At 37.5% G+C, this 15,777-nt stretch overlaps 1 protein-coding gene across 4 annotated transcripts in view; it reads left to right on the top strand.

Annotated features, from left to right (window-relative positions):
- Positions 1–15,777, top strand: part of MEIS2 (Meis homeobox 2) — a 108,540-nt gene that overhangs the window by 47,327 nt on the left and 45,436 nt on the right. For all 4 annotated transcript variants that reach the window (XM_072428793.1, XM_072428792.1, XM_072428791.1 and 1 more), the window contains exon 8: positions 9,507–9,652. In XM_072428793.1, coding sequence (XP_072284894.1) covers positions 9,507–9,652 — 146 coding nt within the window. The remainder of the gene's footprint in view (positions 1–9,506; positions 9,653–15,777) is intronic.

The following is a 15,777-nucleotide window of genomic DNA, read 5'->3' as shown; positions in this document are numbered from 1 at the left end:
TATTGTGAACAAACTCTTTGGTAATCACCCAAAAACAGCCGGGTGGGTGCTGAAAAGTGCCGGGTGGTGCGCCCAGCTAAAAATGCCTGGGGAGAACCCTGCAGATTATGTTTTTAGAAAAAAAAACAATTAAAATAAAACTTGAAGCCTCATTTGAATACTTTTGTTATTAGTATTTGTTATAACTTAAAGCAGGCGTGTCCAAACTTTTTGCAAAGAGGGCCAGATTTGCTGAGGTGAAAATGTGTGGGGGCTGACTATTCAGCACGTAATCAGGGTTATTGTGGGCGTGGTCTGCATGGGTCCCGCACAGCACAAGCCCACCAGGTTGATGTGAGGCATTCCCTGTGCACGAGTCTAGTTGGTCAGTGCAGGCTCCGTGCAGAGCACGTTCTTGGAGTCAGAGTAGGCGTGGTCCGTGCGGTTCCCGCACAGCTTACGAACAGCCGGCCGATAATTGCAACTCCAATGAAATATAAAATAGCTTTTTTGTACATGTGTATTTTATACTGTTGTCAACAGTGCTGGCGGGCCGCATATTATTGATTTGGTGGAAATCTGAACAGGGGCCGCAATTGGCCCCCAGGCTGGACTTTGGACCTATGCCTAACCTAAAGCATTCTAATAAAATGGCTTATTTGCTTTAGGGTGATATTACTGACAGTGGGTCAGAAATGTTGCTTCTCTAATGCCTAGCAATGCCTGTATATTGATAATAGCAGGAATCTGTATATTAGTTAGGGTGGTTTTACATTTACACACAGTATATGCAGTTATCTGCTTTTTGTTGTTGAGGGTAGAGGCCTTTGTTTTTTGAGTAGTAGTAAAATAAAACATTGGTTAAGGAAGAAACTCATGACTTCGAGCATGAAAGTTAGGGCTTATATTAAGCCAAGCCAAGGAAGAAATGTTTTGGTGGGCTGCTGAAGAGGTATGATTTATCTAAGAACCTTTTTGATTTTGGGGTGGTATGGGGGTGGGTTATGTTTTGTTCACAGTGAGGCCCTAATATTGTTAGGTCACTGTGTGCCAATGACAATTTCAGGTTGGTGTGGGGCCTTTCTACCTTCACTGCTGTTCCCTCTTACACAGTTTGAATGGAGACCTTTTCAGTGCAAAACATGGGGTCCCTTCACTAGATAGTCTGTGTAAATAGCTGTGAGTTAACAAAGGAGCAGACTCCTGCAGCTTCCAGCTCCCGACCCATTTGGGGAATGAATGTGCTAAATGCTTCTTATGCCGCCTGAAAAGTCTGGGACAAAAAGCAGAATAAAACCCTTTTCTTCTCACTTCTCTCCCCCAATCCTTTTTTTCATTTTGTCCCCCTTGGGGGTTGGGTGTTTGAAACTGGTGTAAGCTTTGGAAAAGCTGTTTTTTCTTTTAGCAGTGCTCTTTTGAGTGTGAATGAGGTACAGTGGTCACCCCTTCCTCTCCAGTGTCACAAAACCCACACAGTTAGTAAATGTTGCATGTAAACTTCTCCGGGTCATGTGTTCACTGCTGTCCTGGTCAGCGGCAAATCACAGGCAAATTTCACTTGAACATGTCCTGCCTGTTAGCACAGCAGGGTCTGCATACAGAGTGAGCAAATTACTAGTCTGCTCTTCCTCTCAATTGTTTAATTTATCTCTTCTCTCTGGTTATCAGGTCAACTGCTGACTAGTGTCAGGACATTTTTTTGGGCCTATCCCACAAGACTTAAATAAAATACCACTGGCTTTGTGATATATGGTTAGCAATAAGATTTCCTAAAGCTTACTATACAGAGGCAGACATGTATTTGACCACAAATTGAAATGTTTTTGCCACTATTCTAAGATCCACTCCCCATGTAACAATTACATTGACAGTCAGTGAGGCTGAACTTCCTAGCAATTATAAGAAAACATTTTTTTCTTTGATTATTTTGTGGATGGAATTTGTAATGTGAAAAGATTTGTGAAATGCAAAGATTATCCAATAGCCAACTCTCTCCATGGATAGTTACAGTAGCAAATAAATTAAAGTGTACCAGAATTTTTTCTGAAATCTGACATTTCTTTCAGATCATTGGGTGATAACGCTGCATCCCAAAAGATTCATACATACTATAAGCGCTGACCCTAACTCTACAATTGGGAGTGTTGCTTTCAAGCTCACTTTGAAAGAAGAGAGACACTCCTGAGTGCACATTCTTTATAAAATTTCTACTAAACAGAACATGTGCACTGCAAAATATGTATGGTTTATAATCCTGTAATATAGCGCTCTTTAATGCAGCACAGAAAGATGATATTGTACTATCAAAGTGCATTAGGGATTCCAAGGAAGAAAAAAACATTAAAAAATGAAAAACTTTAGATATACCAAGGGAAAAATACATATTGTGGGACATATGCAGTTGGCAATCTGCAGCTGAATAGGAATGTTGCAATTGCTGTGAAAGCACTCAAGTTAAAGGGTAACAGTTCAATAAATATGGGCTCTATAAGAACATTTTTGTATTTTAGTGTTGTTGGTATATTTGGTAGTGATGGAAGGAATGGCAAGGTAAACATCCAGTATGTCTGCTAAAATCCAATAATCTACAAATAACTACAAATCCTTAAATCTCATCTATTGGACATACTGAAATACAACTGCTCATGTCTAATAAACTGCAGGTAAAAACAAATTAAAAGGCCCCAAAAAATAATCTGTAGTACGAATAGTGCTGCAATGCAAGAGAGCATGTTACAGCTTTGCGTGGTATTGTACTGCCATCATTTCTATTCAGAATTAAGTGCTTTTTAATAAGTAGGGCCTGCTCGAGGAAACATGTCACGGGATACTTATATCACAAAACTTTGTTTACAGAGCTTTTCTTAGAAGCTGCTACACCCCGATCTCCTTTCAGGAGTTGTGGCAGGATTAGGAGAATCTGCCCCTCCCCTCCTGTGTGTCAGTGGATGCACGCAACAACATGTTCACCCAGCCCTGAATTGCATGTATCACCCACATTTAATGGAGTACAATGCATGTAGTCCAGCAGAGAGATATTTTACCCTTTAAATATCTATTTTCTTCTGTCTTACCTCTTAATTTTCTACCAGCATTGCAATAAACCTGTTAGGAATAATGTTTTTGTTTTTAGAGAGATTTTTGTTTTTTCTTATGAAGTCTAATTCTAACAGGTAAAAGGGCCAATAAAATTTTAAGTTAACTTACCTTGCTATGAATTTGTAGCTAATCATAAAAGAGTTTCTTTATTTCAAATTGTATGTTTGACTCATTTGTGCATCAAGGTAAGTGTTCACCAAGTATCTAACACTTAACAGTATCGATACAATATGACTTCTGAAAATGGCATCATTTTTCTATCCTCAATATTTCACACTTGACAAGCCTACTACAGAGGAATACAGCAATCGTAGGGACAGCAATATGCTCTGCTGACAATTTTCCAGCCAATAGGGTCAATATCTTGGTAGTTTCCAAATTATTTTGTACTAATACACAGTGATATTTCTATAACTGCATTTAAATACATGAATTTATGACACACATATATGTGAGTATTAAATCAGCTAGAGTACTCCCGATTTTGTGTTTTAAAAGCCGAGCAAACACCAAGCCATTTTCCATAGCAATCATTTACATTTCATGGGAAAGTACAAGAAGCCTGACAAAACCTTTAGTCAGCAGGACACAGAATATGGCAAGATGGGCATATGTCTTGTTACCCACAAACATATTATCCAGGGCTTCAAAATGGCAAGCTGTCCAATCCTTTAATCAGGTATTGCTCTAGAAGAATGGGCTTTGGTTATTTGCTTGGAACAAAACATGTACAGCTCCCTAAAATATAAATTCACACACATACATGTTGAGGTACAAAGAAAGTACATCCTTTAGGAAATTGTTGACCCTTTTTAGCATATTTGCCATTGTGTGTCCATTTCCAAAATCTAAACGAACAAAAAATGCTATTTGCGGCAAATAAAACAGCGTAGTATGTGTGCAAGCCCTTGCTGTCCAAAGGGTACATTAGAGCAAGCAGTTTGTCATTGAAAAAATAGGCAAAGACCTTCTGGGACAATGTGCTGTGGACTGATGACTCAAAAATGGATTGTGTGTCCACAGTAACAAGAGATATATTTGGCTCAAACAGAAGACCTAGTTTTAAGAGAGGAACCCCATACAAACTGTAAGGCACTGTAAACTGCTGCTGCAAAACATAGCATTGTTTTTTGGATGGACTGAACCAGAAAAATGCAAGACTTGTGCACAGCAGTCAGGTTGCAGCTGCCATTTAGTGTTGCATATAAAAAACAAAACACAATGCCTGGTTCGGTTATTCTAGGCAACAACTCCCAATTAATATTTGCTCCTCCTCTAACAAAGAAGCCCTATAGGTTTTTTTTATATCACACAAGCATTCCCCTCAGTGGTTCACTGACATACACTCACACTCACATGCACGATTTAGTCTTCTAAGATGTGCCAGAGGCTGCAGCTCTACACTTCAGATCCCAGAGCTCTCCGGACTTGGTTCTGTAATAGCCTCTCTCCATCTGTGTCACACAAACAGCTGAGAAAGCAGCAGCCTGCTCTTCAGCCTCACACAATCACATCCACCCAGGTTACAGCAGCCCAGGGTTGCCAGGGAGCAGTCAAAAACCATTAATGTTTAGGAGAATTTGCCCTTAGGCTGTTCTTTGGCACAGTGGAGAAGTGTGCACATTAAGGGAGCAGGCCTATATATAATGTATACATGGGTGTGCATATACACATTTACATAAGAAATAAAAGTCAACGAGTTCTATAAGGGCATACCCACAATTCCCACCACCCTGGTCAATGGTGATCATAAGACTTTATCCTGGTTTTGCTGCTGAAAAGGAATGAGCTTTGTTAACCATATCTTTAAAAATTCACATGATAAGGTTTTAAAAGCATTTGTTAAAATAATCATAATATTTCACAACACATAATATATGCTGCTTTATTTTATACCTAATTTTTTTAACAAATGTACAAGATGGTTACCACCAAGAAGCTGAACAAGTTCGAATCCTGTGCTGTCTGCGTATTCTCTTTATGCAATTCTGTATGCAAAGTGTTACTTGCTTGTAGTCTTCAGCATAGAGTAGGGTCTGCCATTGCTTGTTTTTCATCTGTCAGGGTAAAACATTGAGTGACCTTGCACTGTGGTCAGCTTACACTGATAACCTGTAGTTATTCAGTACAGTTCAAAATGAAGGCCTAGGATTTGAAATGATAGATGTTTTTCCCAACTTTTGGGGTTATGGTATATTGTATAATTGGCTGTGGTTAATAAGATAGTAGAAGAATTAAAAAAAGTAGGGCTATTGTGCCATAAGTCTCTGCCCATTGTGGTAGATTGTTTAGTGTAACATAAAATGATGTGGGAATAGCCTGGAATTTTTCTCTTTAACTTAAATGTATTTAAAGCTTTGTTTATTGCCACTATAATTCTCATTCAACAGAAGCTTTTAATATTTGCCATGATGCCATGCATGATAACTGAAGCAAAACTGCATTTAGATGGCTTATGCTACTTACTAGGCTGTGGATTGTCATAGAAGAACAGATACCCCATGACTATGATGAGTAGTGACAAATCCGAATGTCTCTAAGCCTGTTACCCTGACACTGTAACCCACCACAGTCATTTTAAACCAAGGGCACACTTGGTAAAGATCTCATTCTTTTTTCTACAAAGAGAGGGGAAAGAGTAAGCTGTACCCACCCAAGTATTTTCGCCTGGTATGGTATGATTCACACCCAAAAACTAATGCTCCAACAGGGTTCAGTTCTTTTAGGGATCATGTATGGCCAACTTAAGACAGCACAGAGATTTTAGTAGCTACCTATTTATGTAGTCAACTATTGCACTAGATTTAAAGCTGTATATATTTATAGTTTTTCATCTTCTACATTACTCAGTATTAGGGTTGTTTTCATATATGAGACTGTACATACATTCGGAGGTACATAGAACATTAGGAAAAAACAACAACAAAGTTCAAATGGCACTGAATGTGTGCTATAGTTTATATGTGGATGATACCAGAAGTTTCAAAGTTTACATTTTCAAGTATATGCCTTTAACTTTGTCTGAAATTTATAGGTGGTTAAATAATGTCTGTGCTGATAATGCACATATCCCACCCATGTTTGTTTGGGAAATATAATGCAATATACATACTATGTGCAGAAAAATCAATATGCCTAGTGCTTAAACTTAAAAAAAATCAAAAATGAAAAATTTACATGAACCATAAGAAAAATCCCTAAATCATTTTTTTAAATCCCCAGTTTATTAATAAAATATCTTTTTGACATACTAATAAAAACATACAGCCTTCTGGCCACTCAAGACCAATTTAATGTACCCACATGTAATTTATACATTTAATGAAATGTTTTTATGTCAATTTATTTACGTAACATTTAGGAGCTAGACAAAAAATGTAATCAAGATCTGTTGTTACAATGTATATACCAATGAATTCAAGTCATTAATGCAGTATTATTTAATAATTAACTACAGTTCTTTTTTATTGATTACCTACAGTTCTTTACAAAGCAACATGCTGCTGGTATTGTCCATTGTATTATTCAGACATTTATGCAACCATTACTTTTCTACTGCTTCAATTATATAATAAAACCAAACCATACATCATTCTGGTATATTTAAGTGGCAGAAACTTTAATTTTTCCTACAAAAGACAGAATATATTTTGGCATTTAATGAATATGTGCTGTAAGAGCTGCTCTTGGCTGGTCTGAATTGTATAACAAACAAGATGGCTGCTTAGAACATGGAGACTCAGTGACAGAGCGTCCTCCTAATCTTCATTTATTTTGCATTTGATTATCCCACAAGTAACTCACATCCATGTCTAGCCCTAGCTGGCCTGCCCCCCCCCCCCCCCGAAAGTTATTAGTTCAAATATTAATGCATGCGTGTGATATATCCGGCCCGCATTGATTGATGCTTTCCCAAAAAGGGGGAGACATGGCAGTAAAAATTTTCGAATGGTGGGGGCCAGTATTGCCCCGGCAGCAGGGTTTTTTAGATACATAATTCACATGCCCTGCAGGCATTGCTTTCAAGGCATCGGAGCCGCAGGGCGAAAAAAATAAGCAAGGCTCTTAAAAGTGAATGATTTTTGCTAATGCACAATTAATGCCATGGAAAAGCACAAAAGAGCAAGACTGGGTGATGGATACTTCTGATTAAGTTGGCACGCAGGCGTTGACGAGTGTATCTCTTTTTTCTTTTAATTTTAACTGTTTTGTTGCTGTTGTGTGGTACTCTTTCTGAATATTGTCATTGGCTTTATTACTAAAGATAAGCTTGAGAATGGGACTGAAATGATATGTTGGTGCAGGTATTTGCATTGTTCTGGTGCTGCTGTTCTCCTGGGATTTAAAGGACTGAACAAAAACAGCAGAGTGCCTTACCAATTTTATTATATGCAGGACAAGGTAGGCTTCATCAAAAACCAAACTGCCAGCAGTGTAGAGTGACAATTTTAATATTTTCAGGCATTGTTTTAGGTGTTACATATTGTACAAACTGTCCCTTTCAGTCTCTGCACCTCCTTTTGTGGCTTGTTATTGTGACACTGAGTAAGTCAACTGGAGTTGTAGGGTATGAGACAGTCAGGGTGCATGAAGTTTAAATTCAGCCCAGAGTATGTGTACATGTAGCACCCTCACTGAGGTTGTCTCCTGGTGTTCATTGGATCTTTTAGAATATATACAGACTGCTCCAGCCTTTCATTGTTACCAACTGGTGAAGTTGTTCTTAAACACATCATAATAGCCCAAGACTACAAGATATGCACACATATCTACATATGTGGTTATCAGTGTTACCTGCATCTGTTAATCTTTGTTGTGGAACACCTCCTATGCACTAATTTTAAAGCTTTTGTTATGAACCTTGCAAATTGAGATTATCATCTAGAAAATATGCTGCACAGTGAATGCTTGGATATTACAAGTATTAACTTTGTCCTCAGTCTGTGATCATGAATCAGAATGGATTTGGATTTTTCCATATTGGTCGATATTTCACTTTCCTTGAGCTTTAATTGGTAATAAAAGTATCATGCTATTTGAATTCGGTCTGCCGTTTTCTGAGTGTGTGCTGCAGCAATAAATGCAAAGAATATTGCAAATCCCCTCATACTAGCTGACAGAAAGTTCTTCCAAGGAAAGGGGGCAGATTGGGAAGGACTTTTTGCCAGTAGGATGAAATGGTAGCCATGTTGCCTGAGAAGCACACAGAGAAGCCACAGAAGCAGCACATTGCTATGGATGGGTTTAAAATCTGCTATATGCTAAAATGGGTCACTGTATGTGTAATGTAACTTTATAATTACATTATAAAAACTCTTTTAAAGCGTATTTGGAAAAGAAAAGAGTATCTAAAAATCCTATGTTTTTTTTTTTATATGAACTCAGTTTCTAATTAACAATGTGTTAGTAACCAATACTATGTAGAATAAATTCAGTATTTGCAGTTTTATACCACACACTCATTCTGCCATTAATTCAAACATTTGTGAAATCCTGGCTTTGTTTGATTACTGCAGTTAAGTTACTGCAAAACTACATCTCTCAATGTCATTAGTGCTTGGATAGAGAGCTGGTTGGGGTTGATGTGATAATAAGCGAGAACTTAGATCCAGTACAGGTCTTGCAACGATTGAGAGGTTTCTGAGCTGCATTGCCTATACTAACTTATTTTGTACTTTTACTAGTTATACACAATGACTAAAATGGGGCTTCATTGGTTAGGAAGATGTCACAAATAGGTAGAATAGTTTATCATGGTACAATCACAGAGTAAAATACTACCGATGATGGAATTCCTACAACTTCACAGCTTTTGGATTGGTACAGAGAATGTAGCGGAACACTGGGCATTAATTAAAGTGTCGTATTACTATACTGAAGTAAGATGAACTTTATTCTAAGTTACAGAAGACTGACTGTTTACCTCAGCTCAGAATTACACATCAACAAGTGCTAAAGGCTGTCACCGATAAATCTTGCAGGACTAATTTATTAATACTCAATCAAGTTTCAGTGAACTAAAAAAATAAAGAAACATGTTCTCCAGAATCTGATTGGGTAGTTAAAGTAAACAATTGTGGGCACTTATAGTTTATTAGTGGCTTAATATATATATATTCAAATTTGAAAAATATTTTTGCATAAATAGATTTTGCAGTCTTTTAAAAAATCTCTGCTTAACCAGTTGTTTGTTTACTTAGATGGGAAAAAAAAACTTCTCAGTGTCTCAATGTTGTCATAATTGTGGGTTCACAAACTTTGGCAATGTGAAGGAGGGTGGGCATTGCGTTATTTGCTGTTTCTGTCTGTAAGAGATTTTTCTAAGTATGACCAGATTTCAGTAAATTAGTTCCACACTTTGCTAAGTTTTATAGCTTTCTTGATAGCATTTGTCTGATGTGGAATCTATATGTTTTTTCTTCCTGCAGGAGATGTGTTAGATAACAGTGTGGCCTCTCCAGGCACAGGGGATGATGATGATCCAGACAAGGATAAAAAAAGACAAAAGAAAAGAGGCATATTCCCCAAAGTAGCAACAAATATAATGAGAGCATGGCTCTTCCAACATCTCACAGTAAGTTCTTATTTGTCATTGTTGCAATCAATGTCATGAACAATTATTCTGGAGCCTAAAGGGTTAAAAGAAGCTTATAAAACCCCATACTGCTGTTGTGCTTTGGGAATGCACAGTTCAGTGCTGTAATGTTGAATGAATTTTTTATGAAGAGTCCATTTCCAGGGTGTACCAGGAAAGTTCTGAATCATAGACATATTCTGAACAGTGTCTTTCATTCAAATGATAGAGATAACATGAGAAAGGATGTTTTTGTTTTTTATACTCCTGAAATGTAGTAAACTCAGCATCTTTCACATTCACATCTCCTACACCAAAGCACTGATCACGGTACTTGCATTCAGTTGGTCTTCATAAGACCCTTATCATATGTATGCAGAGTTTGACCTTCCTCCAGATACCTTAAGTTTGGCTTTACTTGCAGGACATTGCCTTCTTAGTTATACAAGTTTACATACAATAAAAATGTAATAGTAAATATATGAAATTTTGAGGATGTTGAGTTAAAGTCAAGGTAAATGTGTCTTTTCCTGAGCATGTTGGAAGTCCTTACTTTCCAGGGCATACATAGCAGTTTGTGGTTCTAGGGTTCTTCTAGGCTTAGGGTACATGTGCCACTGGTTAACAATCTGGACAGACTAATAAAATAACCAATGAGGCCTATGACTAGCATATCATTGTTGGTCAGTTACCGTGGCTGTGTCATTCATTATTAGTTTATTACTTATTGTTTTTTCCGGGGTCACATGCAGTTGAGATCTCCATTGTGATATTGTGGAACTAGATTTGCCAAGATAAATGTGTGATTTGGAATCTTTCATGTGTTTTACCTCTAGAAGGGCTTATTTCATGGGATGTAGTGGCACTGACAATGCAGACTGCTGTACTTTTAGTACTGGTAACTTTTTTTTTTATAGAGCACACTTGATGTAGTTGTGTTTAGAAAACTGTTTAAAAACTGTGTAACTTTAAAAAACAGAGCATGCAGGCTTCCCCTTCTCCATGCAACTGATCTCCCAAGTCTCTTCTATTCACTGCATGAAGAGTTGCAGCTCTCTACAATGCAGGAGCAGGGGATCTGCATTTTATGGGGGAAAGGTGAAAAGACTATTCTGCCTTTTCCCTTAAAACATGTGTATGACCAGGATTTACTTTTGCCTCTGAGATTCTACTTTTTCAAAGGTCACTGGCCTCTGCCCACTTAGCTGAGCGGAAATTCCACTGAACAGTGAACCACTGGACTTCTTACTTAAGAAAAGGCAAAATAATGAGTCCTAGGCAAATACTGACTAATTGAAAGGGCTGTAAACCCATTACATATTGGTCAGAGATAATCAAGGGTATTTAATGACTTCTATCTATTCAGGAGCAGTGAAGCTTCAGCAGCCAGCCCTGAACCCTGCCATGTGCTTATTATCCTCATCATTAGTAGAATTACTTCACAGCTGTTCTTTGCTACATCACTTCAGCTGGGGGCCTTACCATCCATACAATGCTTTAACCCCTGCCACACCATCAATGCTCCTTATAGGACACTTACAGAAGACGTATAGCTTATTGCTTGTCCCTTAGCCATGCAAAACTTTGGTGCTAATTTACAGAAAACTGAAAAATGGAGGCATTGCCCTTTGTACCCAACCAGGTATGGTTGCAAAGCAGGTTGGAAAATGAAAGTGGATTCCTGATGATGGCATCTCTGCTATTCCTTATGTCCAGGATTTACACATCAGTACTGTAAAAGTGACAGTATTTATTTATAAACACTCTTAGCCCATCAACTGATACCTAATAATTGTGTTTAACTACATCAATAATGTTTAGTGTACAAAAAAAATATGTTTTGCTCCAAGGTGAATAAAACATGCTCTATTTGTATAATTTTACTGGACATATGCCTAGCTTTAGGCTTTTCAGATCAAGCTCAATGTGTACTAGAGTACGTTAAGAACAGTTTTCACTGTTTAGTGCAATAAATCATCAAGCTGTGAATCTGGAAAGTGAGTGGGCCCATTAACAGCCAGGTAAATTGAGGTGACAGGACTGGGCAAAACTGCAAAGAAAAGCATTCTTAATAGGAAACTGATGTGAGCCCATTCAATCAATAGAGGTCTTGGAAGAATTAGTGATTAATAGCTAGCATGATTATGCAAGTCACTCTGGGATTCATATATACTGTATCCTAGAGGAGAAATATCTAAGTATAGGTGTGTACTCTGTCTTGTTTGTAGCACCTTTACATGTTTTTCATGGATTTATCCTGGAAGCCCTGAATTTTGAAACTGCTATAGCAGTAGAGGTGACTCATATAATGTGTACACCTTTGTGTGTATATGTAGCAAAAGTGTGAAGAGAGAAAATAAGAACAAAATAGTACTGCCAGACATTTAAATAGGTGGACCATGTTGAGACTTTATAAAGAAAATACATTTATAACCTCACAAAAATGCATATATTATGATTATTGGGCAATCCCATTTTTTTTTAGAAAGGCATATACAACCCAGATCGACTAGACATCATTTACATCCAATGTGGACCACCAAAGTTTTACATAATTTAAAGTCATGAGGAAATGACATATTTCAGCTTTAACTATACTGAATTTGGGTTATATACAAAGGCTGCCCATATCCAGCCCTACATACAGGAACAAACTGGTGGGTAACTACTAAAATTGTTCTAATATTCTACACTTTAGTGAACTCGTTATGGCCTGCTAATGATGAAAATTCCTAAAGCATTGTAGACTCATCTGGCCAACATGTATATACCATAAGTCATTTCCAAAGAGAGCATGAGGAGGGGTTCTTGCAGTGTCCTCTCATTAAATTACCTAAAGGGTTAGTCCACCCAATGGTGATATTTCAGCTGTTCAGAAGTCATCTCTTAGCATCCTGTATATCTTGACTAATCCAGCAGTAAGATCTTCCTGCCATATTTTCAAGCTCTATTTTCAGTTTACCTTTGAAATGTGAATGTTTTCCCTCACCTTTACGGGTGACAACACCCTCTATTTCATTCTTCAAAAGGTTTTGGTCCTTTAACTTTGGAAATGCATTGAAACTGTTGTGTGTTGCTGTGTTGTGCAAAGCCAAAAGTCCTTTATAGCTGTGCTCCAAATTTGTATTAACTGCAGAGGCAGGGACCTGCTGCCATAGACAGTGAGTAAGGAGACACAGTTTTGACAAGTGGATGATGCTCATTTTGTACTGGGTACAAAGGCCTTCTTGGGAAGTGTGATGCAAATTAGACGATGCATTACCAGAAAATATAAAGCCATTTGCTTTTTTCCTTGAGGTTATGCTTTATGAACAATATAGGACCTTTACAAAATACTCTGTTCTGTTATGTGTCCGTTCTGTTCCCATGCAGCAGGATTAAGCTATAGAACGGGAAGGGAAAGGTATTTTCAGCACACAATGTGCTGACCTACACTCCAAGTACTCGTTGTGCCCACGGAATGGGAGGAGGACAGGCTTTCTTCTCTAATTCCAATGAGCCTTCAATTCACTCAATTAGCCTCTCAAGGATCCCCACTTTTTGCCCGTCAAGTGCTCTTCTATTTCCCCACAGAAAACATATTTAATCATGGACAGAAGCAGGAAGTCTTCAGGCACAAAGACACCACTTACTTAGGATTTAAGCTAAATGTTCGCTCATCAGGCAAAGCATTGTACACTGCTTTCTCAAGAGCCTACAAGAGCTGTTTATATCAGATTCAGACCCTTTTGGTGGGATCCTAACATCTTCAGTTTGTTCTTCTTAACTGTTCTTTAAAGGGAAGGTATTGTACGTCTGTGAAGGAATTACATGCCTGTTGCTATGTCGGACAAAAAAGCCGCTATGAAATGTAAAGATGTTTGTTGGGTTTCAGTAGTAGTCACATAAAAGTGAAAAGTGCTACCAGACTGAGTTCTGCTTTTGATGGGCCATGTTGAGCTGTAGTAGTAGGTGTTTATTGTAGGCATCTTTTAAGATACTGAAAAATCTCTTTTCAAGTGAAATCTAAGCATTTCATTGGAGAAAATAAAACTAACCATTCCCTGGTTAGCAGAAGGTGCTTGCTGGAAATATGTGATTTCTTCAACAAAGCACAAATGTGTCACTGTTTATGTTTTGGTAAAACATCAGCCCATCTATGGCTTCCCTAAAGACTTCTACAACATATTTAAACAAAAAATATTTTAGATTGTAATAGGAAGAATATGTTCCTATACACACACAAAACTTTATATCCACACATTTGTTTACTTTTCTGCAGTAACATTCAGCTCAAGCGGTTAGTTATTATGTAACACATTAGTTCATCAAATACCCAGGAAGTATCTCAAGTCACATCAAGGTATGGGGATTGTACATGTGTTACTATAATTGTTTAAAAGTGGATTGATACCTGTTTAATTTATGCTTGTGGTGCTTGTATAATAATTGTAAACATAATGAAAATCCCAAATGTTTAAGACTATGCCATATGCATGGTTTACATGAACTACAGAACCATATGATTCCTCTTTTTTGTCCATAATCAAGACATATGTATCTTCTTTCTCAATAAAGCAGGGTTTTTTTTTTGGTTTTAATACAGCCTAGCATTTATAGGTACTGCAGTTTTTATTTTTCTTAATAATGTGGCCTTCCATGTGTCTGGTACATCAGTAGAAACATACAGATTTTTTTGGCATCTATAACTGGCAGTAATTGTCAGTATTGATATTGTTTGCACTTGTTTTAATGACTGTGTGAATATTTGAGGCTGCAGCTATGAGATCCATTCACAACTTGACATATTCTTATCTACTACAACTGTCAGCACAGTCCGCCTTGCAAGTATAGCTGGCTGGTGACTTCCACACCTGATATTATATAGCACTTTGCACTGCAAAATTATAGAGTTTAAAGGAAAACTGTAATCAAACATTTTCAAACAAATTCGGAATTTGCTTTTTGTTGAACAAAATATGACCTAAAAATGTGTTTACATATTCCCCTTGTAATAGTAGAACAGCTTCATAGCTAGCTGACATTTAAACATTCCATTAGAGAAAATAAAACTAGCAATGTATATTTTGGTTTTGGTGTAAAATTTCTGTGTGTAATTATTATTATTAAACAGGATTTAAATAGCTCCAACATATTACGCAGTGCTGTACATTAAATAGGGGTTGCAGATGACAGACAGGTACAGACAGTGACACAGGAGGAAGAGGATCTAGAAGACAACAATACATGCCACACTGACTCCAAAAATTGCCAAAAAAGTTGATGGCATATTCTTATGATGGTTCTGTTTTTCAAAGTAACAGAAACCTTGATAAAGGGATACCCCATGTCCCTGATACATGTTAATAAATCGTTAATTGTATCTCTAGGGTACTGGCTATTCTTTTTTTTGTTTTGTTTTTGATTTCTGTTTGTGAAAATTTTCCTCTCCTTATGATGCCTGTAAATAAAGAAATAAAAGTATGTTTCACTTTCTGTCCAAATAGGAAGTGAAGAGAAATCTCTTCAACCAATACATAAAAGGTTCTAACTCTTCCCAGCTCTATCCAAAATGAAATAAAAAATATTTGGTTAGACTGGCTTTTTTAGTACAAAATATGGGAATTTCCTTCTGTTCATTTGTGCAGGTTGGTTGCATAGAAAGGGACAGATTGTTTTCTGATGCTCACTAGAAGTTATTTAGCATAGTGCTTAGTAGAGTTTAAAGTTTTGATTCGTGTGACACAATTTCTGGCTATTTTATGTATTTATTACCTTGTTTGTTTGGTACCATCGGATTTGCTATTGTACAGGCCAGCAACACAGCCACAATTGCTGCTTCCCCCTGGGAGCTCACACTCTAATGTTCAGTACAAGAGCAGCGATTATATGTCTGTGTAGAGATTGGAAAGCCCCATCTGAGTGAGATTTAGCAATGAAAGGATGATTGTGAGGGAAACACAGTGGGTTTGAAGTGTAAAACTCTACAGAAATCTCTGATACTGGAACCTGAGAGATCTGACAGGTTTCCTCTAGCGATCTCTGGGACTTCCTACTTCAAAGACCAGCATGCGGCACAGCGCTCCTCCTTTTCCCCTGTTCACATGTTTGAGGCACTTGCAGTTAATTATAGCATCCATCCCTCT

This window comes from Pyxicephalus adspersus, chromosome 12 (assembly GCF_032062135.1).
Source record: "Pyxicephalus adspersus chromosome 12, UCB_Pads_2.0, whole genome shotgun sequence".
Classification (NCBI taxonomy): Eukaryota; Metazoa; Chordata; class Amphibia; order Anura; family Pyxicephalidae; genus Pyxicephalus; species Pyxicephalus adspersus.
The sequence above is the reverse complement of the archived record's forward strand: the minus strand, read 5'-3'. Positions and strand labels throughout refer to the sequence as shown.